Raw genomic sequence first — 22,245 nt, forward strand, 5'->3', positions numbered from 1 at the left:
ATATAGAAGCTACTTTCTCCCATGATATACATATTACTCCGCCCATTGAAACGTAACACTCTTTGCTTTTTTATGGAACCATTACAACATATTGACGTAGGGCCTACGCATGGTTACATCACTGGCCTAAAAGATCGTACAGAGCAATGACTCGTTATTTTTACACACAGACTTTAAACTTCTTCCTACGCAACGAACATTTCGAGTTCCAACCGTGACCATAATGCAGTGCGTTTTTATTCAATTAGTCATGTGTTGATCAACTTCGATACTTTTTAATTTTTTTTATAGCTGTGCTCGTCCGCCTTTCGAACATCAAAACCTTTCTCAGTCTCAGCAAAGTATACATTGAATTACAAGCCAGATTGAACCGAACTTTAACGTACACCTCGAAACCAAACAACGACCACGAAGCGATTTTTATTCCGTTTGTACAAACATGAGAACTTATCGCACATTTTGTTTTCAAAACTCATTTATGAAAATCGACGAATCCTCGCCAATCGATTGTTTTTGTGAGCTCGTTCTCATAGCAAAATCCACTAATTTAAGTTGCTCTATTCTGTCTAGTAAAAAGCCGAACACAGCCTAATGATTTCGATGTCGCTCTCCTCGAACAGTTTGTAGTTTGATCAACCGGAAAGAAAAACTGAAGATTATTAACGGCTTTGTTACTCCAACATTCGAACACATTTTGTGTTATCTCGGTATCGTTTTTCGTACTTGTTTTTAAAAACCCGAAATTTACCGCAAGCAACGGCCGAAGATTGAGAGGAAAAGTAGACATCGATATAGGGTTGCGGACGTTTTCTAGTCGTTCGTTTGTTTTTCTACTTGTTTTCATTTTAATTTTTGTTAGCTTATTTTTCGATTAGATCACCACTAAGAACGATTTTGCTTTCGTCGATTTTAGTCAGCATTTCTCGATTTTTTTTCCAGGTCGGTTACAAACGAACCATCCAAATTGGAGTCGTGTCTACGAACGGTCTGGTTAGAAAGTAACTCGATCTAAAACGTGAACTGTATTAAATTTTAAACATACATGTATAGACAATAAGTTAATTGAACTAGTGATGTCGTAAAAGCTAGAGGAGGCGACGTTTCGATCCATGGTTATCACACTGCAACTGAGTAACTCCAAACATTGCGTCATCTTGTTTGGGTTAAATTGTTCTTGTCGATGTATAGAGTGCGACACTCCTTACGAAACGAAACTGTGAAGTAACAAAAATCACAATACTGTAACATATATTTTGAAGGTTTCAATGTGAGGGGTAGCAATGTAAGCTAGCAATATCAATATCCCCAATTCTGTTTTTAACAATTGGGGGGGGGGGGGGGGGGGGTAAAGATGGGAAAATATTAAACAGTATGGACTTCTGGTTTGTTTAAGTTTCTCATTACCATGACTCTACAAGTTTATTGTTGACCACAATAGGAATTTTACATCGTCTCCGATGCGGTTTACTGATTAAGTGAATATTGTGTACATAAACAATTATTTGTTTGTTAACAATTCCGAAGCATAAAAGTAGACTTTTGAAAAAGTGATACAAGGAGATTACCTTTACTACACAATGAACTGTGCAGAGAAATCCACCAAACAGTTAAGATACATGCATTAGTTTAGGATTTATAAAGAACGGGCCAATGATGGAACCTTGCAGAACTGAAATGATTTTTTTCCTTCTTCTCATTGAGTATTCTATCTATCATGCATATCAAAATAATGAGCAAATTATACGAGCGGAATAAACTAAGCCTACATGTCAATAACTAAACTACTTCTAACTTGAAATGTTTACTTTGATAAACGATCACAATATTCACAGCTTTTGTAAAAGTACAAAATGTTCCAAAACATGAGTAGTATTGGTTTGTATAACCCACTAAACGATTAGCCGTCTGCAATAGTTGGTTAAACTGGTTATTCGATTAACAACAAATCACCACCATTGGTGCTCAATTTTGTATCCAGAATTAATTTACATTTAGGTCAACAAACCGGAATAGCCGATGACAGTACTAACATCTCATCCCATCCGCATGTACACGCTTTCAAGCTGCTAATTGTTTTGCACAACGAACCTGGGTGTTCCACATGTCATTTTCGAACAGGAAATCTTAACTTTAAACACTTATTTAAAAATTACACACTGATCACAATTTTCTAACAGATGAATTGTTATAAATTTTACCTCAATATGAATAACAGTGGCTTTTAATGATTTTCTTTAAACATCCACTTCAGAAGAATGGTTTTCGAAGCTGTATGTAAAAAAAAAGAACAATGAATGAACACTATACACTAAATAATTGCCAGCTACTTTTAAAAATAAACCATAAGAAAGATTAGGTGTTTGCAGTTTACAATGATCAAGGGAAGTATGAATTTCCAACAAAGTCTATAAAGATTATTCAATCACAGATGCTTTTAGAACATTCCTCACCAATAATTGTGCTCAGAAAAATACTGCAGCTAAAGTTTCTTTGTGGAGACCCGGTAAACCTTTGTCATGCTTTAACCATCCTTGTCAGATTCCCTGCTCACATTCTAAAAGGCGCATGCTGATTCCAATCACACATAAGCGGCACCAGACTATTTGTTCCATCCTGCCTCGGTTTGGGGATTTATTTTATAAGGAAAGAAACAAGAAGGCTGCAACATGGTAAAGGTGTACTTGAGTCAAAGGAATGAAAAGATGACACCATTCTCAGATAAGTTATAGTTCTACAAAGAATGAGTGTCAAGAGTAAACACTTATTTACACATCAACTTCAATAAGACAGTTCATACAATCTACAAGATACTTGATCAGATGTGACGAGGGTAACTACAGGCCTGTATGCTTCATTTTTGATGGTGTAGAGGCATCACGGCATTTTCTCCTTGGTAAAGGGCACCCTATGAGGAAAGTTAAAATTTCTACTGGAGCATTTCAAGGGCACCAAGGCAATGGCCCGAGGGGGCATGTAGGCAATCGCCCTCCATTGCCTCTGTGAAGTATCAGGCCTGGTAACTACCTGCCAAAAGTTTGATCTGCTGAATCCAGGTGCTCTCAGATATCATGTGGGATGCAGGAAGGCATCGGCTGTCTATGTACCTGGGGGTCCGGGCTGGTTCTGCCAGCGGTAAGACTGCTGGGGTTTAGAGTTACCCCCTTTTGCCTGATTCTGATTCTGTTGATAAGAGGTTGACTGCTTCTGTTGCTGAGACATAGATTGATTAGGCCAGCCAGCACCACCTTGCATCATAGCATTGCCACCCGCTGCACCAGCACCCATGTTTGCGGATGGCATGGTCTGACCAACATTTGGTTGAGAGCCCATCGCTTGAGGTCCCATACCCTGACCTTGCATCTGGGGATGTTGCTGCTGTGGTTGTCCCTGCTGCTGTTGGTACTGGGCCTGCTGCTGCAGGTACTGGGCCTGCTGCTGCTGATACTGAGCATACTGAGCTTGCTGCTGAGCATATTGCTGAGCATATAACTGCTGCTGCTGCAGCATCTGCTGGGGACTCTGAGCAGGATTTTGGGGTGTTTGCTTCTGTTGAGCCTGTTGTGCGATGTGGGCCTGAACTGCTAAAACAGCCTGCTGCTGCATCTGCGGGTTTGGTTGCAGGTTCAATTGCAGGTTCGGTTGCAGGTTCGGTTGCTGGTTCGGTTGCTGGTTCTGCTGCGTGTTCTGCTGCGTGTTCTGCTGCTGTTTCTGCTGCTGTTGCTGAAGAGTCTGAAGGGCTGCTGTCTGTGCTGCCCTCAACTGAGCCTCAATATGTTCTTTATTAGGACCAGTAGGCTTCCTACCACTAACTGCATTCTTAAGGTCAAGAATGGCGTTGTTACTAGCCTGGGTTTTACTCATGGTGTTGATGCTATTTGTCATGTTACTAGAAGTAGCTAGCTGCTTCAGCATTGTGGGACCAGATTGGATAAGGTTATCTAACGCCTTCTGAACATTCGGACTGTCTAGGTTAATGTTTTTGTTTGTTGCTGCTGGGGGAGCCTTGCTAGCTGCGGGGGCACTACTCATCGTAGAGAGATTTCCACCGTAGGAAAATGGAAGAGGCGTACCAGCCACAGGACGAGGGGGAGGGGGTGGTGGTGCAGTTGGGGATTGGTTAAATCCGATCTTGGGCGCACTAGGCATGCTACTCATTATCGGGGCGGTCTTAGCGGATGTGGTTGAGGCTGAGCCGCCAGGACCAGGGTGAATGATACTCAGGATCTTGGCCGATAGTTCGTTATGTTTAGTGTCTACCGGGGCTTGTTGTACTGGGCTGTCAATCACTGTAAAACAACAGAGACGAAAAATTGTTGCAATGAACATCTGAAGAGAAGGATTCTTTGTTTTGTCTGTCCAGCTGTCTTTTCCCATGAGGAGACGTGCGTATCCATGTCTTTAAATAAATTTACTTGTATGAGGCAATGGCTCTGTAAATAGATTGTTCTTATTTTGGAAATTGTTTTACTCAATAGGTTTGTCAGGTAAAATGACTGTTGACAAGGTTACTAGATGATTTGAAAAAATATTACAACAATTTTTGATAATCATTCTGTAAAATAATCTGCAGTAGCTTTCAGGAAACGTGTCACTAAGTCACAGTCGCCGAGCATTGAAACTCAATAAGTACAATGTTAAGAAGCAATACACGATCATGTCAAGGTTTTAAATGTTGACACATGATCAAGAGGAATATTCTGGAAGCAAAATGAATAAAGGAAATGATTTGTTCCATGCCCCTGTCGCAGGGACAAAACTTTTTACTAGATGATTCAAATTTGTGAGATTGGTCAGCGATCATTCAGCGTTAATATTTGAGTTGTTGAAGAGTTGTCATACTCACTCTGTTTAGGCTGAGTGCTCTGCATCTGGACAGGGTCAGTTTCAACACCTTGCTCAACGGCCATTTTCCTCCGTACAGCCTGTAAGTGACCGATCACCCGATCCATCTCTTGTATGGTCAGCTGCTTACGATCAGCCAACAGGTTGATCAACTGCGGAATGGTCAGTTCCACGTTTGGAATGACCATGGCAGCGGGCGACGTCTGACCGGAGGCCGGGGTAGCCGCAGAGGGTAGAGGGGGCTGGGTACGTAGTTGGGTCGGTTCGCTGGGAAGAGGGGGCAGGGTGTGTGGGGCAGCTGCAAGAGCTGTGTGTGCAGACGCTACAGGGAGCGCCGATTTGGGGGGCAGTTTGGCTGGAGCAGAACGATCTTGAAGATAATTTGTGTAGTTTCGTTCGACTAGTGACAGTGCATCTTCTAGTGGCATATTTCTGTGTTCTGATTTACATACAAGGAAGAAAATGAAACAACACTGTTAATCTGAACAAATTGACAAATTTTGTTATACCTATTATTCAAATACAAACTACAACGCATTTCTAAGTAATTTTGCAGACTTATAAGCCAAACTGAAATAATAATAGACCATTACAAAACAGTTTTGTTTTCTATAATAAAGTATGACACCTTCACATACCAAAAATAATTTATATGCATTTATTTTCATTTCAATAGAGTGTTTAAAACTAAAGAAGTGTATTTTAAATAATGCATGCACTTAAATGCAGTTACACAAATAAATAAATCAACAAATATGTCTCAACATTATTCATTTTCTCCATTCTTTTTTGCGATTGTACTTTGGTAGATATTTGTAATGAAAAACCACAAAGATGATAAACCATGCATGTAAAGACAGATGTTTGAAGACATGATGCATAATATAATGGTAAGAAAAACATGTTAAGATCAGTTAAATGGAAAAAAGAAAATCTGCATGATCTCTCTTCGGCTGCTGCAGGATAAAAGCTGACAAGTCTACAAATGTTACAATCAAACGGGAAGAAACAAAGTATAAACATACACGTATCCGATTCATAAAATATTTGCTGTGTTAAAAAGAATACGAAATTTGACAAAAACAATTTTAAAGACAGAATAAGAATGATTTGATAATATTGCATTTAATTTCATCATACAGCGACAAGATACACAATGTGGGACTGAAACACAGCCAAATATGATTTTATTTTTCAACAACAATGCTTTGTTCAAATTATACACTCATTATTGTAAAGTCCTAAAGTGCGAATATTTTTTTCTTCTTATTCAAACAACTAAAGTATTAATAACATTAAACAGTTATGTGAGACGGAAACACAATACGCCTTAGGTCAATTTATTAGAAAGATTAAAGGAACACGTTGCCTTGGATCGGTCGAGTTGGTCTTTGAAAAGCATTTGTAACCGTTTTTTATAAAATGCATATGGTTGGAAAGATGTTGTAAAAGTAGAATACAATGATCCACACATACATGCCTCCAAATTGCGTGGTTTTCTTTTTACCTCGTCGACTAACACGTCGGCCATTTATGGGGGTCAAATTTTTGACTCCCATAAATGGCCGACCGTGTTAGTTCGCATAGTAAAAGGAAAACCACCCAATTTCAAGGCAAATATGTGTGGATCATTGTATTCTACTTTTAAAACATCTTTCCAACCATATGCATTTTATAAAAAACGGTTACAACCCCTTTTTATAGATCAACTCGTCCGATCCAAGGCAACGTGTTCCTTTAAACATCAACATGAAACCATGTCAACATTTTAATCAGTTCAACGGGTGTTAATTTCCAATAACGAAAAAGCTCCTATTTCAAATAAAAGTGTTAGCAAACTCTAAGTTGATGTACGTCAGCGGTGGAAACATAAGTAGCTTGTCTGCGCTAGTAATTACTAGTAGGAAAAACACTTTTTCATTAAATATTTTTCTGTCATCTGCTCTGCTTTTCAGGGGCTGAAATAGAAATGAAATTATTTTCTGGGAGAGAAGACAAATTAAATTGTTAAGAAGTAAAATTTGAGGATAAAAAGAACAGAAAAGAGATTAAAGTGGGAAGAAATACAAATGGACATTGAGGTAGAAAACATAACTCTATAGGTTTATCCCCCACAAACAAAGAAACAAACAAAGAAACAAACAAAAAAACAAACAAACAAACAGACACATCAACAGGTGTCAAAGGGCAAATTCAAATACTGAAAATCTAAAGTTTATTTCAAAATTAACTGCTGCTCCGGTGACCTGAAAACAATATTCGTGAAGAGGAAAAGTGAAATGTATTTGTGTGTGTGGAACAACAAATATTAGTTTAAATATCATGAAGATCTACCAATTTAATTTAAATTTAGAGATGAACTAATATTTAAGATCACTGCAAATTCTAAGCAACAGAACATGACAATCTTCTGTTGCTCGATTGAGAGAGCTTTGAACTTAACTCCACTCATAACGGTTGAATAATTAACTACTATTTCACAACCATTCACAACCACAAAATTTCCTCACACTTCGCTTTTTGATGCCACATTGAAAATGTAAATCTATACATTTGTGCGGCTAATTCACGCTGTTCGATTTTCGCAACATACAGATTTTTAGACGTAAAAAAAATAATTAAAATTTGATGTCACACTACAGTTTTAAAGCATATAACATTCAAGGACATTTGCCAATAAAATATTTTTTTGTAACCTCCAAACTAAACCACACTTCAATATTTTGGTGGATTGTTAGATTTTACAAAGCTTACCGGCAGCCGGGCAGAGTGACCTAAGAGTCTCCAATTCACATCCAGCTTCACTTACTTCTCATAAAGAAGAAAGACTTGATCCCAACTTAAAATCGCTTCTAAAGAAAAGATACATCTCACCTTCTTCTACCAAAAATGAAGTTTTGATCTTCAAAATTACATAAATAAGTAGTCAATTTTAATGACACATCTTTAGCCTCTGAAGCAAAGAAAAGTAATACTTTATTGGTTTTTGAATTTTGTTAATATAAATTATACTTTTCTCGGATACTCTAAATAAACTGAAATATTAAGTAAAAAAAAAAAAAAAAAAAAAATGGGAACAAAAGTATCGAAATAAATTGCGGCCAGGTTTTTAAAACTTACCCTGTGGGCTCCCGTGCAGGATGTTGAGAGTGACAGATCGATGTACTTCATTCTGAGAGGTAAGAATGATAGCATAGAGAACCTTGCGTCTAGTCACGTCCTCCAGGGCTTGCGGCAGTGAAGCCTCAACAGAGATAAGGAGCAGACCTGTGTTAAGGGCTAACCCCTTCAGACGGCGCTCTACCAAATCAGCATAGTCCCTGGTTGCAAACAGATAAAGCCAGCGGTCACACTTAGGCTGTGTCTGAATAAACTGATTCATTAGGCTCCGCCCACGGCGCACGTGTGAGCAAGAACATGTGAGCCTCTCCAATGCCATTCTGCACAACTCTGCCACGCGCAAAGCATAGGCGCATGCATGTCGGACCTACATTTGTCAGACTTGGTTGCGCAATGGGTTGTGGTGGTCAATACGCAATCATTCAGTCTATAGGCGGCTGCAGCTACGCTACTGCTGGACTTCAGCATCATCTTGCGTTGAAGTATAGGCAGCCTTAGCAACAACCTTAGCAACAGCCATAGCCGTAGCCGCCAATTCAGTTACAGTCTGACCCATTTTATCTTGTTGACTTGGTGTTAAAAACACCTGCAATTCAGCTTTTGGCTGCCATAAATCGTTTTGAATGAATAAACCATCAATGGATAAGTGAATGAATGGTTTGTTTTCTGGCAAGGCAAGTTATGATAAAGAGGTTGCTACAGTTTCGAAACACCAAGTCCAAAAGATACCGAGACAATGACTTTACAACTCCTACTTACCGGAGGTGCTTTCCTAGTAGGAGTATCTCACAGTCAATCGGTTTATCATCTAGTGGCAAGGGGGCGCTGGATGGTCCTGGAGACGCCAGACGAGGGGCTGGTTCAGAGGAGCGACCATGGAGTGGTGGTCTCCTGTCATAATGGTCCCTCAAATCCTTCTCTCTCTCTGGAATATCACGCCTCGGTCGTTCAAGAGAATCTCGTCTGGGAAATGAAACAAGATCAAGAAGAATTATATTTATTGAGTTTTGTTTACCAACTGGTTGAATGTTTTTAAGAATATTTACTGCCGATGTTATGATTCCGTTTCTTATTTGTTAATTTGTCAATAATGCCATGATCAGTACCCTAGAGAATGTCTACATGATGAGGGCGCTATTGAAAGAAACTGTCTCTACCTGTCTCTATCCAACCTATCTCTCTCCCTCTCCCTCTCCCTCTCTGGCAGCCTCTCTCTGTCTCGGAATGCAATATCTCGTCTGTAATCATCCTCCGGTAACAAGCGATCTTCGTAACGATCTCTGCTTGGTGGTAAGCGTTCATCGTAATACCGATCTCGTTTCCTGGTTTGGACAAGGAAAGATACATCTAGTTACATTTAAGAAAAGCAAAGTCAATTTATTTCTGTTGCATTGTAGGGACACATTGCTTTCAGATGGGGTGAAGGAGTTTGGGATGGAATACTTTTGATTCTTTTAACGAGAATTCCACTAGACTCACCTTAGATCTCTTTCGTACGGGTCACTCAAGGGATCATCGTATCGATCAAGATATCGATCGCTGTAGCGGTCACGAAGAGGCGAGCGTTCTCTCGGCCGTGAGGGAGTGAGATCCCTGTCACCGTATCGACCCATTTCCCTGGAAAAATTAATAAATCACATTTTTTAAACATATTGAAAAACTTATGGTGAAACAAATTTAAGGCATAATATTTGGTCCTAGGAAAAAAATAGGATCCATTTTTTAGCACAATCCTCAAACATCTCTCATCCAAAGCTCAAATGTCGTAGAGCTGGGTGAGCATTAAATGTAACAAAACTCCTACTGGGCAAAAATGTGCAGGATATAAGAGTCTGGTAATTTTAGCTGGTAACCTTAACCTGGTAAGCATATTTGCTTTGCGACCTATGTGCTTCAGCATCGTTATGTTATTGGAACCGGGAGGCTTTAAAAAAAGTGTATAAAGAGCAAGTGCCCTAGTTAAGATGTATGTGTGGCTATTAAACGGCAAAAACTCAAGTACCCACTCGAACATGTCCTCAGAAAAACTTGAAACAGTCTTTCGCAAACTAAACACAAACCTCACTTTTGAAACAGAATTCTTAAAATCCCAGACAGTTTCGCTATTCCTATTAGTGGAGAGCACGTCACGTGGGGGTGTTTAAACGGCTGATAAAGACATAACTGGAGCTGTTAAAGACCGACTGGCTTTGTGTGTTGGGCAATAACTTACCTACGCGGAATGCAATATGTAGCTATTAGTATACCAGCGCGTAATTTTTTTGAACACACACATATGCACAACACAACGCGCAGCAAAGATAACTTCAAAACAGTTTTGGGAAACGTACAATCTCAAAACTTTGAGACAGATTGTCACAAATTGACGATATAGTTGAATTTTTTTTTTGCTTTTTAACAAAAGGGAATTTATAAAGAGGAATAAAAGAGTAGTGACTAGTTCTTAAACAGCCGTTTAAACCTTTGCAGGGTACTCTACCGAGCACTGTTTATCGCAAAGCAATAATAAAACATCCTCTGTTGAATGATGCCAACAAAATACCACTACAAACAAACTTGTTGCTCCTGAAACCTCAAAAGAAATATTTGTTACCTGTCCATAGTGTCATACGGATCTTTCTCTCGTCCTCCTCCATTGTAGCTACCATCAGAATTGATCGATTTACCAAATCGTGATTTATTGGTCAATGAAACCCCTGCAAACAAATCAATTTTTAAAGTGAAAATTTTCATACAACTCCTTGAAAGACTTGGAATAGTTTCTTGTTCCTGCTAACGATACATTAATAATAATAACACGACTTTTTAAATGTGCTTCTCAATAACCTTGGGAATAGGGTATTACAGTACAAGTTGTGGTCGTTTTGAAAAGGACTCAACGTTTCGATCAGAGTATACTGTTCGAATCGAATAGCCGAGTCCTTTTCAAAACCACCACAACTTGTATTGTAATCCCCTATTCCCGCGGTACTAAGCACATTTCTTGATCAGAATTTAAAAAAATCAACAGCATGTGCAAAGTGTCCCGTTATAATTATTATTGCGAAGTATTATTTTCCACTTTAAAAAATCTGATTAAATTCTTCAACAATGTTTCGTTCACTTCTAAAAGACCATTGAAGCAATTCAGGCAAAAACATTCGAAGGGAAGTTTTCACCATGATCATCTGTATACAATTATGTTTGTCTCTGAATGTCTCTGAATGTCTGTGAACATCTATTTATCTCCATTTATTTATCTTATTTTAATTTTTAATTTGTTTTTTGAGTCCCGCCTCAAGTTTGTTGATACATTCATTTTCGTTTTGCTAGTTTTACTTGTTGCTGCACCTTCATGTCTCTCTACATTTAAAATCTCTACTCATTTGAATCCACACACAACGTTGTGCTACATTGACTTACATAATTTTCTGCCCTCAAACAGAGATCCATTTTCATTCAATATTGCTCTGTCTGCCTCTTCCTCAGTGCCTAGCTGTACGAAGGCAAATCCTTTTCTTACACACACCTCTGAAAAGATAAACAGAAAAATGCAATCAGTGCTGCCCTAATACTTTTTTTGTTTTTGTTTTTTTAGTTTGTTGTAAAGATGATAAGATAAGAACTTTGTTATCCCACAGTGGGGAAATAAAAACTGGCCTTGATCTAACAGTACAGACAAAAAAACTAAAAATTGTATAACAATAAACAGACAGATACAAATATTAATTAGAATATCAGGTATAGAAATATGTTTCTTGCATTGATAAAAAATTATGCACAGCAATATTTATATACAAGGTAAAATGTACACAAGAGAGGTCCTTAAAACCGACAAAGCATAAAACACAGCAGACTTTAAGAGCCATTGTAAAAACGGATTGCAGTAAGAAAGAAGTAGTTTATTTTGTAGCATTGTGTCCTAATTCTACGTTGCAAAAGGCGATCCTCCCGCCAAAAACTTCATAAAAACTTAGGGAACATGGGATGGGATGGGTCAGACAGGATCATGTTCACTTATAGTACAAACTTGGTCATGGTAAAGTCCCTCAGGGCTTTGGATTTCAGCTCTGGTTATTTTCCTAGCTTGCTTAACTACTCTTAAGAAAGATTGTGTGTACGCTTGTTTGTATGTGCGTTTGTTTGTTAAGATGACCGCCTAAAAAGAAAACTTGGCAATGCTCCCACTTATATATCATAAAATATTAAAAAAAGGAATTTCCGAAGCAGGTTCATGGAAAATAAAGTTTTATTGCAATGTATTGTATGACTAGGTACTCACCGTAGACTCGCCCATACTTTCCAAACCTCGCCTTCAGTCTATCTTCAGTGACGTCAAAGGGTAGTTGAGACACATGAAGACGAGCAGTAATTGGTAAGATCTCAGCAGCCATTATTGTACCATGTCACTGGATAATAAAAAAAGGGAAAACAAATTTCAAAATTTAATTTAACATCAAACAAGAAAACTAGCTGCTCCACTGCTCACCAACTAAATTGATGGATGCAAGACAGATCACCTGTGAGACAACTCCTCCGTCCGACCAATCGACAGTAAGACAACTTGATGGATTGCACGTTTAGCTAAAGATTTGTTTTATAAGTTCACACAAACATTTCAGCTTTACAGGATTTGACAGGAAATTGTTGATAGGTGGAGGTAGGTCATTCATTCACACATCGACTTGCCTTGGCACTCCGACCGTTGAGTTGTCTCACTCTCACTGTGACTCTGGTGACTTGTCAAGCTGAGCTGAGTTGTCATGGTTGTAAAATTGTTGTTTGACCGGTCGAGTTTGTCTGACCCTTTAAGTTTTGAGCTGTTCGACAGACTCGACTAGACATTTTGTCTGAACCCAAAATTGACCATTCCCTATTATTTAGTGTAAACAAAAATGTGGAAATATTTCCGCATCCTGCAAACACAGTTTCTTTTGTTACAAAATAATTAGTATCAAAATAATTAACTTTATAAAAAAGACAGTCATACTGTAGGGCCTACCTATCTGCCCAACTGAAAAAGTGGTGACAAAAATCTTTCCAATTGATTTTGTTATAACCTCACGTGGGTCCCCTCACTTTTCAGCCCTAAGTAGAAATCAAGTAGAAGTAGACTCTGACTTTATTAAAGGCTATATTTACGGATAACTTCCCGTATAGCCACCACTTTTCCACTCATTTTTAAAAAAAAGGGATATCTCATCATTAAGTAAGAGGTAAGCATGGTATTGGTATTAAAGTAAAGTTAGATATAATGATTCCCAGATGATTCCCCTATCTATATTTCATTTTGAATGAACAAGTGGTGGCGTATACAGAAACTTTTGCAATTTTACAACTAATAATAACATAGGCTATACTATTCATCAACTTTTAGTTTTAAATAAGACTTGGTCTGGAATTGCAAGTCATTAACATTCTTCTAAATCTATCTAAGTAACATTAAATTAAGTATTAAATATTAACAACATAAAAAAGTCAAAACGACACACGCGACGAACGAGTCAATTGTAATTAATTGTTTCTTCAAGTTCAATGACTTCATGTCATTTTCTCTGACCTCCACAAAATTAGATTTAGACAACAAGCTTTTAAGGTAAAAGATACAAATTAAATAAACCTACCGTTTTTCACTGTGAATAAAAAGTTGTTTCTTTGCTTTGAAAATTTCCCTTTTTTCTGCACATGGGATGCCGCCGCGTTCGCTTTCAGTTTTAGAATGAGCGTCAATGTTTGAGTTCTGGGAACGTTAATAATGTATGTTAAAACACGTGTGTACATCGTATGAAAGTTTTTCGTCATATAATTGAGATCGAGGTTGATGGTAAGATTGAAGAGAAGGGTACCAGTCTAGATTTCTGAAAATTTCCGTAGCACACCAAACACTTGATTAGTCTAAACCTTGACGTCTTTTTCGTACACCAACTCAATGTGGATTTTAATTTGTGTTCTCTAAATCTGAATGCTGTAGAGTTTCTCGATTTCGAGTAATTTCCGGTGAAATATTCCACACTTTTTCGTAAAAACTAGAACCAACAAACTAGCATTGATGATGAAAATGCCCGTGGAGCAAGTTCAAACTGAAGGTATGCTATTCTTCGTCAGTTCTGACAGTGACATTATTGTCACATTGACTTGACTTTTTTGTGTGTTTTGTTTAGTAAATAAAGGGGAGGGGTCGGGTCATTGGTTGCCGGTGGGGGGATTTATTCATGATGGGTTTCACTACGATGTCCTCCATCCATGTTTGAAATAGTTTATGCACACTATATCTTGACCTCAGTATTTATTTGATATAAAAATAAAGCTAACTAAATCTTTTTTTTTAAAGGTCAAAATTCTACAATACAAGTTACAACCATGATTTTGTATATTTTAAAAATTAATTCAACAATCTGTTATGAAAAATGTATCATATTATATGACCCAGATAAGCGCATACAGGGAACATATTTTAACATGCTAAACACTCAGCACTGCACAGTAACAAACAGCCATGGCTATACCAGTGACTGGGGCGCTAGATTTGTTTTTTCAAAATTTTGACATTATCTGTTATTTAGCTGGATGACCTATAGTGTTAAAATTTTGAAAAAGGAATCTAGTGCGGTAGTGCCCCAGTCACCGGGTCTAGGCCATGGCTGACATACGTTTTGTAATTTTTGTATTTCTTTGCTCATATTATAGATTTGAAGGCATTTGAGCGGAGACTAACTGAATACATAGAGAAACAGCGCCCTCAATCATGGTGCTGGAGAGGTAAGAACTAAAAATACAGTGGAAATTATGCAAATTCATGTCTTGCCCTTACCTATGATTAAATCATAGTTTGCTCCACCGTATTTGTAATTTTTTTATTATGATATCCTTTACATTTTGCCTTGAAATATTGCAAATATCTAAAGACAGGATGTTGTGGTAAGCGTCTACGCTTAGTAACAAGTTGACATGTTCCTTTGTATTTTTAGTGGTCCTAATCCTAATTGCTACAATAACAGCTCTTGGCGCTTGGTGTTGGCTTCTAGACAAGGAAACATCACAAGTAAGATTCTGTTCTTTAATCAGTAAACCAAGTTATCTTAAATACTAACATCTTTTAGTAAACCGATGTTATCATTTCTGGAAAAGATGCCAAATCCGAATGATTGAAAAAGTGGTAGTCAGATTTGGTATATTTTCCTTAATAAGATTTCTCTCAGAAAGTTAAAAGAAACACACAAAATAAGTCTAACTGTTGAGTGTTCATTAACAAACAACTCTTTATCTTTATTCACTACTCTCCTAAAAACAGGCCCGGTACTTCGTGGAGACATCAAAAGCAATTGCCTCCATACCCCCTGGGCATGCCTTAGTGCCCTTGAAATGCTCCAGTAGAAACTTACAACTGACCTGCTTAAAAACATTATTTAATGGCATGTAGATTTGTGAATGACTTAGTCAAAACAATGTTCTAATTCTAAATCCCCCCTTTCTCTTTAACAGGTGTCTTTTGTTCAGTCTCTCTACAATCACCCGTACTTTGCCATCAGCGGACTTTGTTTAATATTGTTATTCCTATGTGGAATACACAAACGAGTTGTTGCACCAGCTATGTATCCTTTGCTATTAAGCTTTCCAGGAATAGATTGAACGTGGTCAGTCAGATTCTGTATTAACTGAAAAATAGTATTTTAAGGATCTGTATACGTTTGGTAATGACTCTAAAAATTAATGTTAGTAAAAACTTACTAGGTTAGTATGAAGTACATGAGCTTTGGATGCTTTGAGAAAAAGATATCACTTGTTATCCAAGAAAATTTGAATCTGAGAAGCGATACTGCAGTAGCATTTCTCAGATTGTGTATTCAAATTGCAGACTTTTCTTCCTGCATGGACAAACTGCTCTAGACTTTCAGAAATATCTCAAAAACGCTCCAACCTTCTGAAATGAATTTTTCACTAGTTAGTTTTATGGTATATACAGTATTTACAACTGTATAGGATTAAAACAAACAGTTGGTTCAATTACCAAACCTGTACAATTCCTTTAGCTGTGGCTTCTATAGGCAATCAACCAAATTGAAGATAATAGCATACCAAATGGTGAACTTAACAACTAAAGTAAAACTTAAGTTCAATCTTTTTGTTACAAAAACTTAACTAATAAATTATCACAGTATCACAGCGAGATGTCGCTCTGTACTTGCAGATTTCAATATGTCATGCGATGATGTAAGTATGATATCATATGAAACCAATCAAAAATCATTTTAAAAACTATCTTAAATTTTATTGCAGTATGTTATGATGATTTTTAAGGATGAATACTTGATATTTTTTAAATTGTCTTCTTTAGTTTTACCCAGTTACAGGTTTTTACAGGATTGGTAAGGTTATGAGATAATGGTTAATCACAAAACACATGAACAGTCTGTAACTATTTTGCTACCTCTACCAGTCTTGTGTAACCCTTGCAACATAAAGGATTTTTACGAATGAGATTTTTTGCAAGATGCTGCTTAAACTCTGTTATACTCCGACATTCAAATAATAACAAGGGCTGGACTTTGTTTTGCTTTTGATTCACAGACAGGAAAACTTATACTTAAGCCACGATCAATGTGACATCGACTACGTCTGGTCTCACTAATGGAGGATTGTTAATGAAATAAGATTCAGAGAATCATCACCCCGTTTCATACATAAAGTTGAGTGCCAACTAGAGGAATTGCTTCCAGCTAGCATCTGACACATATGGATGACGAAGACAGGCCTGGAAGGAGGAAGGCCATAATCTTTCAAAGAATGCTCTCGTTTGCATATAATATTACAAGGTCTTTAAAAGGGAAACCAGACCTAGGCCAACACCAGGGCAATTAAGATTATGATGGATTCTGTGCCCTTGAAATTCCAGGCTTGTAAGAGAGAGTCTTAAAAACTATGAAATGAACCAAGGCAACAAAAATTAGCACGGTACACTTTGTTTGATGATAAAGACTTATTTATTGTTTGACACAATTTAAAAAAACCTTTTAGGTTCAAAGCGCAACAAAAAGCAGGTACAGAAAGAGTTAGTCAAACCTAGTTCGAGGAATTAGGTTTTCTCCCTAAACCTCTTTCCACCCTTTTATATAATGTTCAAGTGAACATATTTGTTTTCAGTGGATCTTGTCATTCTGTATCATGTGATGATTACATTTTAACTCAATTAATTTGTATAGATGATAAAATGAAATAAATGATGAATTTATTATACATTATGGGTAAACAAGACCAATATTATTTATGTTTGTGTTCATTTGGGGTATTGGCCAACAGTAATGACAATTGAACTGATTTTGTAATCATAAATATGGGAGCAAGTCCAGGATTCCAGCATACCATGGCTGATTATCGGATGTGGCCTTTACACAGCCAAGGTTTCGGACTATTTACAAAAAAACAAAAACTAAAAATCCTGGTGTATTTTATGGAGAAGTTTGTTGTCTTTACTTCATTTAGTCAGAAATTTATTGTGGCAACGGTGTTCTCAACAAAACAAATTATTCTGGAAGTTCCGAAAAGTTTTGAAAAACAATACCAGCGCAGAGGCGAGGTAACATTTTTTTTAATAGATATCCACGGAAGCGGTCAACAGCTCTGTGGCATTGAGGAAAAAGTTCATGTCACACGAGGCAATGTACAGTATTGTACAGGCAACTAGTTCCAGACAATCTCCAAGAAGAGAATCCATTCACATTTGAATATTCACAGATTTATCTTGAGGATTGTAAGACATTGTTTGAAAATTTACTTGTGTGCTACCAACGTGCACTCGCAGCCAGCACTGCAGTTTGTTGCCTCAACTTTGCCTGTAAAAGTTGCCTCATGTGACAAAGCCCTTTTACTGCTATGCTCCACAACCTCAGGCCATTGCTCTGTGTCACGCCAAACTGTATTTAACTTGGGTTGTTAAGCTCCACTCACGGATAGATGGATGGCGGACTTCAGTTCTGCATGCCATTTCTAAACAACGATTTGGATCAGGATCTCTTCCAGAGTAATCAGCTTCTTTGTTCTGGCCAAGAGCTGACAGTCCCTCTTATCCATGATAAACCAATACCCCAAAAGGTGTGTATGATTGTCTCCATGCAAAGAATGGGTGGTTTACCGACTGCAGTGAACAGGTACACTGGACATTGTCTAGTACCAAATCACCAAAACTCATGGCAAACCATGATTTTCTTTATGGTGAAGTGGGGATAGTTTGGGTTCGAAAGGATGAAGCTCTTCTGGATCTCAAGTGTCGCCTCGTTGAGCTTTGTACTGCTCCATCTCTTCTGGGAACATCTTGTTCAACTCTGTTATCAAACTCTTCTTGAATTTCTATAAGAAATGTTACACCAATAAAAATTTAACTCATTTTAAAATCTTCTTCAATTTCTGTAACAAAAGAAGGACCAGAGAACAAATCAACTCATTTTAAAAGTGCAACTACAATCTAAAAACAGACCCAATGGAGAAAAGACAAGGAAGGAATTTTCACTTTTAGATGTGGGAGGAAAACCCCAGAGCGTTATTCAAGGGAAAACCCACGTAGGACTGAAAAACCCAAGCCATGTTGGGCCCTCGGCAGGATTCAAACCTGTGTCCAGAGGTGGAAGGCGACGAAAGAAACCACTGCGCCAACCTAACCACCTTCCTGAAGCACAACAACAGGATTCCACAAGATATAAATTTCATATTTGAAGTCAAGAATAATGGGCGAGTATCAAAGAAAGAAAACATTTTATCAAAATAAAAAATAAAATAAAAAATAACTAAAAAACGCCTTCTTAGCTGTCCAGGGTTTCAACTCATTTTGGAATATTTCTTTACAAAAGGGCACAACATTCTACAGGCATAGAACTTTTCATACAGATACTGTAACTGAAGTGTAATCAATTGCAGTTTTTTTCCATAGTAAGTGGCACCTTTATGAGGAAGTTCAATGTCTACTGGAACATATCAAGGTGCATCGAAGCAACATTTGGGGGCATAGTGGTCATTACATCTGTTGCCTCCATGAAGTATAAGGCCTATTTATGGTTCATACTTACCGAGAATGTTTCAATTTTGCCCTTGACTTGTTCATTTTTGATGACAGCTTTCTCCATACAGTCTTTCGTGTACAGCTGAGGATTCCGACCCTGGTCTATGTAGCTGAAAACAAATTACAAAATAAAGTTTCTACAACTTAAAGGGTTTGGATACTTTTTTGTTTGACACAAAACACAAACGTCCACAGATGTACATTAAATTAATTTTCATCTCAGTGTTGAAAAAAAGAATGAATGACTTACTCAAACACCTCCAGAGGGACTTGAACCTCTTGTACCTGTGCCTTTGTCTTTTCAATTTCCAAAAGGCCCGTAACGAGGGTGTGTCTGCAGAAAATGAATAATGCCATTAGTAATAAGAGAAGTGACAGTTAAAACAATAACATAAAACAAGAGAACTACAAAGCTCACTCTTAGTACTACACTAACCCAGCATACATTGTCTATTGACAACTGCTAACACCACTTCTCAACTTGCCATTTGGAAACCCTGTGCAACCTACTTGTATTAATGGTTATACAACTTGTGATCTGACAACACCTCTGTATATTTACCTAGCCCTAATCCAACCCGCTAAATTTTTTACAAGGGCAGATTTGAAAATAGAAAACCAAACTACCTACACAGTATAACATTTGAACAGTTTTAATTTGAAGAAGAAGAATTTGAAGTTTTTCCTCGTATTGTGTTCTGGGAAAGTTTTATTCTCAACTTAAACAGATTTGACTTTTTGTTAACAGAGTGAACATTTGAACAAAACACAATATTGTCAGACTTGTCCAGTCATAAGTTTACGATGTAAAATCACCGGTTTTAGTCCTGCAGTCCAGTGCAGTTTTCAAGCCAAATACTTTCAACAGCCAACACTTTGGTGCTACCTAAACTGCTCAGAGTTGAGTCATATACCCCTTGCATAAACACAAAAACAATACAGGCACCATGAGGTCACGCGCACGTTTGTATGCACAAAGAAAAGATATCGCCAATAATTTGCCTCCTTTTGCCCAAGTAAGGGCACTTTTTGGGCCTCGGGAGGGTGCATTTTGAGAGTGTGACGTGATATGCAAGGGGAACTTATAAAAAAGCCCAAAAGAAATACTTTGATGACTGATGTACTCTTACAATTTCTGATTGAGTGTTATTTGTCCCTGAGGTTGAAAGTCACTGACGATGATTCCCAACTGTCGAGTATTCTCAATGAAACGTTCAAGACTCTCAACTAGTGGATCAAACTTCTCAGATGCCATGTTGATTATTACAAGGATCCCTGTTGATAACAAAGTATACCAAAAATTACAAATTTGACAGCAAGAGCTCAGGAACTGAAATATCTAAATTGTTTCCTTTCAAACACTCTTTCTTGATGTAAATGTTTAAACTTGCACTAGACCCAGTAACTGGGGCGCTGTACTCTTTTTCTATTTGTCATTATCAGTCAAAGTATGACAATTTTTGGGGGAAAAAGGAGTACAGCCCCCAGTTACTGTGTCTAACATACTTGCACTAATAATAAACATTACCCCGTTACTACTTTAGTCTTTATTATATAAACAATGAATACGGCTCCCACGTACGTTCACTTCAGTTCAGACGTATTTAAATGGAATTTGAAGGTAGTCTTCTTTCTTGTTCATCACTTTAAAAACATCACACCTGGTCTGGACAATTTAATCATTTGTAAGCCCTATTTTTTTTTCACAATAAATCCATAAATGTAACGATTAAGATGAAGAATATATGCGATATTTATAAATAAAAGATGGACAACTTTCTGTATTCTGACACTTTTTCACTAACGAGCGTATAAAAAAAAAGGTATGGGGTTCAAATAGCGCATACCTTTTTTTGACAAACCTCATCTGCTCATGGTTCTAGAAGTATACAAAAAAGGCCAATATAATATCTAATTTTATAGTAAAATTACACAGGCCTAGCATATTATTTTAATCCTATTTCGGGAAAAGTTTCCGTATGTACGGCGCCACCACTTTTTAATTCGATATGAAATAATGAAGATCCGAAAGTATCTAATTTACCTCAATAATGAGATATCCCTTTTCGTAAAAATAAGTGAAAAAGTGGTGGCGCCGTACGGAAAGTTATCCATATAGATTTCCTACCAAGTACGTAGTACACTGACAACAGTTTTGGTTTACTAACACTACGTACTACTGACTACTTACTAGATCTACACAGAAACTTCCCCCTTTAGTTTATAAATAAAATATTATTAGGCTTTCCTTTACTTTAATGTTTTACTTTTATTTTAGACTCGTAATCGTAGTCGTATATAGATGGTGGGCAAACAAAAAGAGAGAGAGCCACGTACAACAACCCAAACAAGGTCAGGTTACAGTAGGCTTAAAGGGTACCGGGCTTAAACTTGCCTTTTTTAACTTAATCAAATACTAAATATTTTCACGAAAAGGGTGCAATGAATATCGCATGAGATTTTCCGTTATTAACCCACAACCACCAACAAAAATACTATACTATGCTTTCGTTACTTGTACGTATCCATATTAACGGAACAATTCAGTCAAAAGGTAGATTAAGATGTCTCTTAAACTTACCAATCTCTGTAAATATTACATGCCTTCGAAAAATCACCTTTTAACAACCTTTTCCCGAAGCAACGAAGTGAATATTGTTCGCAGTCTTAACCTCAGACGGCGATGGTACACGATGCTGCTCGTTAATTCACTAACCAGCATGACCACGACGCCGGATACCAGCGATTCCAGCCCCCCCCCCCCCCCTAAAAAAAACCAAAACAATACAAAACAATAATTCTTGTAAAATTTTACGCTTGACTAATAGTACCGACAGGAAACTCAAAATGGGGAATTTAACACAGTAACACCATAATAAAAGGCATGGCCAGAACTTTTTCAGGTTGGAGCTGGGAAAACCATGTTCCTATTTTATCAAGCATACAATGGAAGCTTCGTGATCGAACGAGTTCCATTTCCCCACAATAAGAGCAAACCATCACCTTTGGTTCTTTTTTGGATTTCTGATATTTCGACTATAACTTTTAATGGAAGGTAAATTAAAATTAGATTGTGATGGAAAAAAATAATAAAAGTTGAGCAACTCAAAGAAATGAGTTATGTATAATGGTTGGCAATCTCTTGTTCCAAAGAATTGGTCATTTAAAAAGAAAAGATTGACTTTTATTTAAATAAATAAATAAATAAATAAATAAATAAATAAATAAATAAATAAAGAAGTAAATATATAAAC

At 37.3% G+C, this 22,245-nt stretch overlaps 3 protein-coding genes across 3 annotated transcripts; 1 reads left to right on the top strand and 2 right to left on the bottom strand.

The window, feature by feature from the left end:
• Positions 1–1,368: 1,368 nt before the first annotated feature.
• LOC139934605 (uncharacterized) lies at positions 1,369–13,671 on the bottom strand. Its single transcript, XM_071928893.1, has 10 exons — positions 13,566–13,671; positions 12,224–12,350; positions 11,365–11,472; positions 10,556–10,658; positions 9,442–9,579; positions 9,120–9,284; positions 8,722–8,925; positions 7,963–8,162; positions 4,844–5,281; positions 1,369–4,286 (listed from the first exon to the last, which is right to left on the bottom strand). The coding sequence occupies exons 2-10, from the start codon at positions 12,333–12,335 to the stop codon at positions 3,097–3,099; spliced, it is 2,658 nt and encodes an 885-aa protein (XP_071784994.1). The 5' UTR covers positions 12,336–12,350; positions 13,566–13,671; the 3' UTR covers positions 1,369–3,096.
• Positions 13,672–13,865: 194 nt separating this feature from the next.
• On the top strand, positions 13,866–16,651 carry LOC139935280 (nuclear envelope phosphatase-regulatory subunit 1-like). Its single transcript, XM_071929794.1, has 6 exons — positions 13,866–14,027; positions 14,629–14,700; positions 14,910–14,983; positions 15,424–15,533; positions 16,098–16,152; positions 16,510–16,651. Exons 1-6 carry the CDS (start codon positions 13,991–13,993, stop codon positions 16,543–16,545), a joined length of 384 nt encoding a protein of 127 aa, XP_071785895.1. The 5' UTR covers positions 13,866–13,990; the 3' UTR covers positions 16,546–16,651.
• LOC139935279 (mediator of RNA polymerase II transcription subunit 10-like) lies at positions 16,565–21,716 on the bottom strand. Its single transcript, XM_071929793.1, has 5 exons — positions 21,573–21,716; positions 20,122–20,266; positions 19,242–19,325; positions 18,999–19,101; positions 16,565–18,285 (listed from the first exon to the last, which is right to left on the bottom strand). The coding sequence occupies exons 2-5, from the start codon at positions 20,244–20,246 to the stop codon at positions 18,199–18,201; spliced, it is 399 nt and encodes a 132-aa protein (XP_071785894.1). The 5' UTR covers positions 20,247–20,266; positions 21,573–21,716; the 3' UTR covers positions 16,565–18,198.
• Between the last annotated feature and the right edge of the window lie 529 nt (positions 21,717–22,245).

This window comes from Asterias amurensis, chromosome 3 (assembly GCF_032118995.1).
Source record: "Asterias amurensis chromosome 3, ASM3211899v1".
Taxonomy (NCBI): domain Eukaryota; kingdom Metazoa; phylum Echinodermata; class Asteroidea; order Forcipulatida; family Asteriidae; genus Asterias; species Asterias amurensis.

Bases quoted from the DNA above. Each gene is read 5' to 3' on its own strand.
- LOC139934605 (XM_071928893.1), bottom strand. From the start codon at position 12,335: ATGGCTGCTGAGATCTTACCAATTACTGCTCGTCTTCATGTGTCTCAA. The intron at 11,473-12,223 runs GTGAGTACCTAG...TTATCTTTTCAG, and splicing joins AAAGTATGGGCGAGTCTACG to AGGTGTGTGTAAGAAAAGGA. The intron at 5,282-7,962 runs GTAAGTTTTAAA...TATGTAAATCAG, and splicing joins CCTGCACGGGAGCCCACAGG to AACACAGAAATATGCCACTA.
- LOC139935279 (XM_071929793.1), bottom strand. From the start codon at position 20,246: ATGGCATCTGAGAAGTTTGATCCACTAGTTGAGAGTCTTGAACGTTTC. The intron at 19,326-20,121 runs GTAAGAGTACAT...CATTTTCTGCAG, and splicing joins ATAACACTCAATCAGAAATT to ACACACCCTCGTTACGGGCC. The intron at 19,102-19,241 runs GTAAGTCATTCA...ATTTGTTTTCAG, and splicing joins GTCCCTCTGGAGGTGTTTGA to CTACATAGACCAGGGTCGGA.
- LOC139935280 (XM_071929794.1), top strand. From the start codon at position 13,991: ATGATGAAAATGCCCGTGGAGCAAGTTCAAACTGAAG. The intron at 14,701-14,909 runs GTAAGAACTAAA...TTGTATTTTTAG, and splicing joins TCAATCATGGTGCTGGAGAG to TGGTCCTAATCCTAATTGCT. The intron at 14,984-15,423 runs GTAAGATTCTGT...TCTCTTTAACAG, and splicing joins TAGACAAGGAAACATCACAA to GTGTCTTTTGTTCAGTCTCT.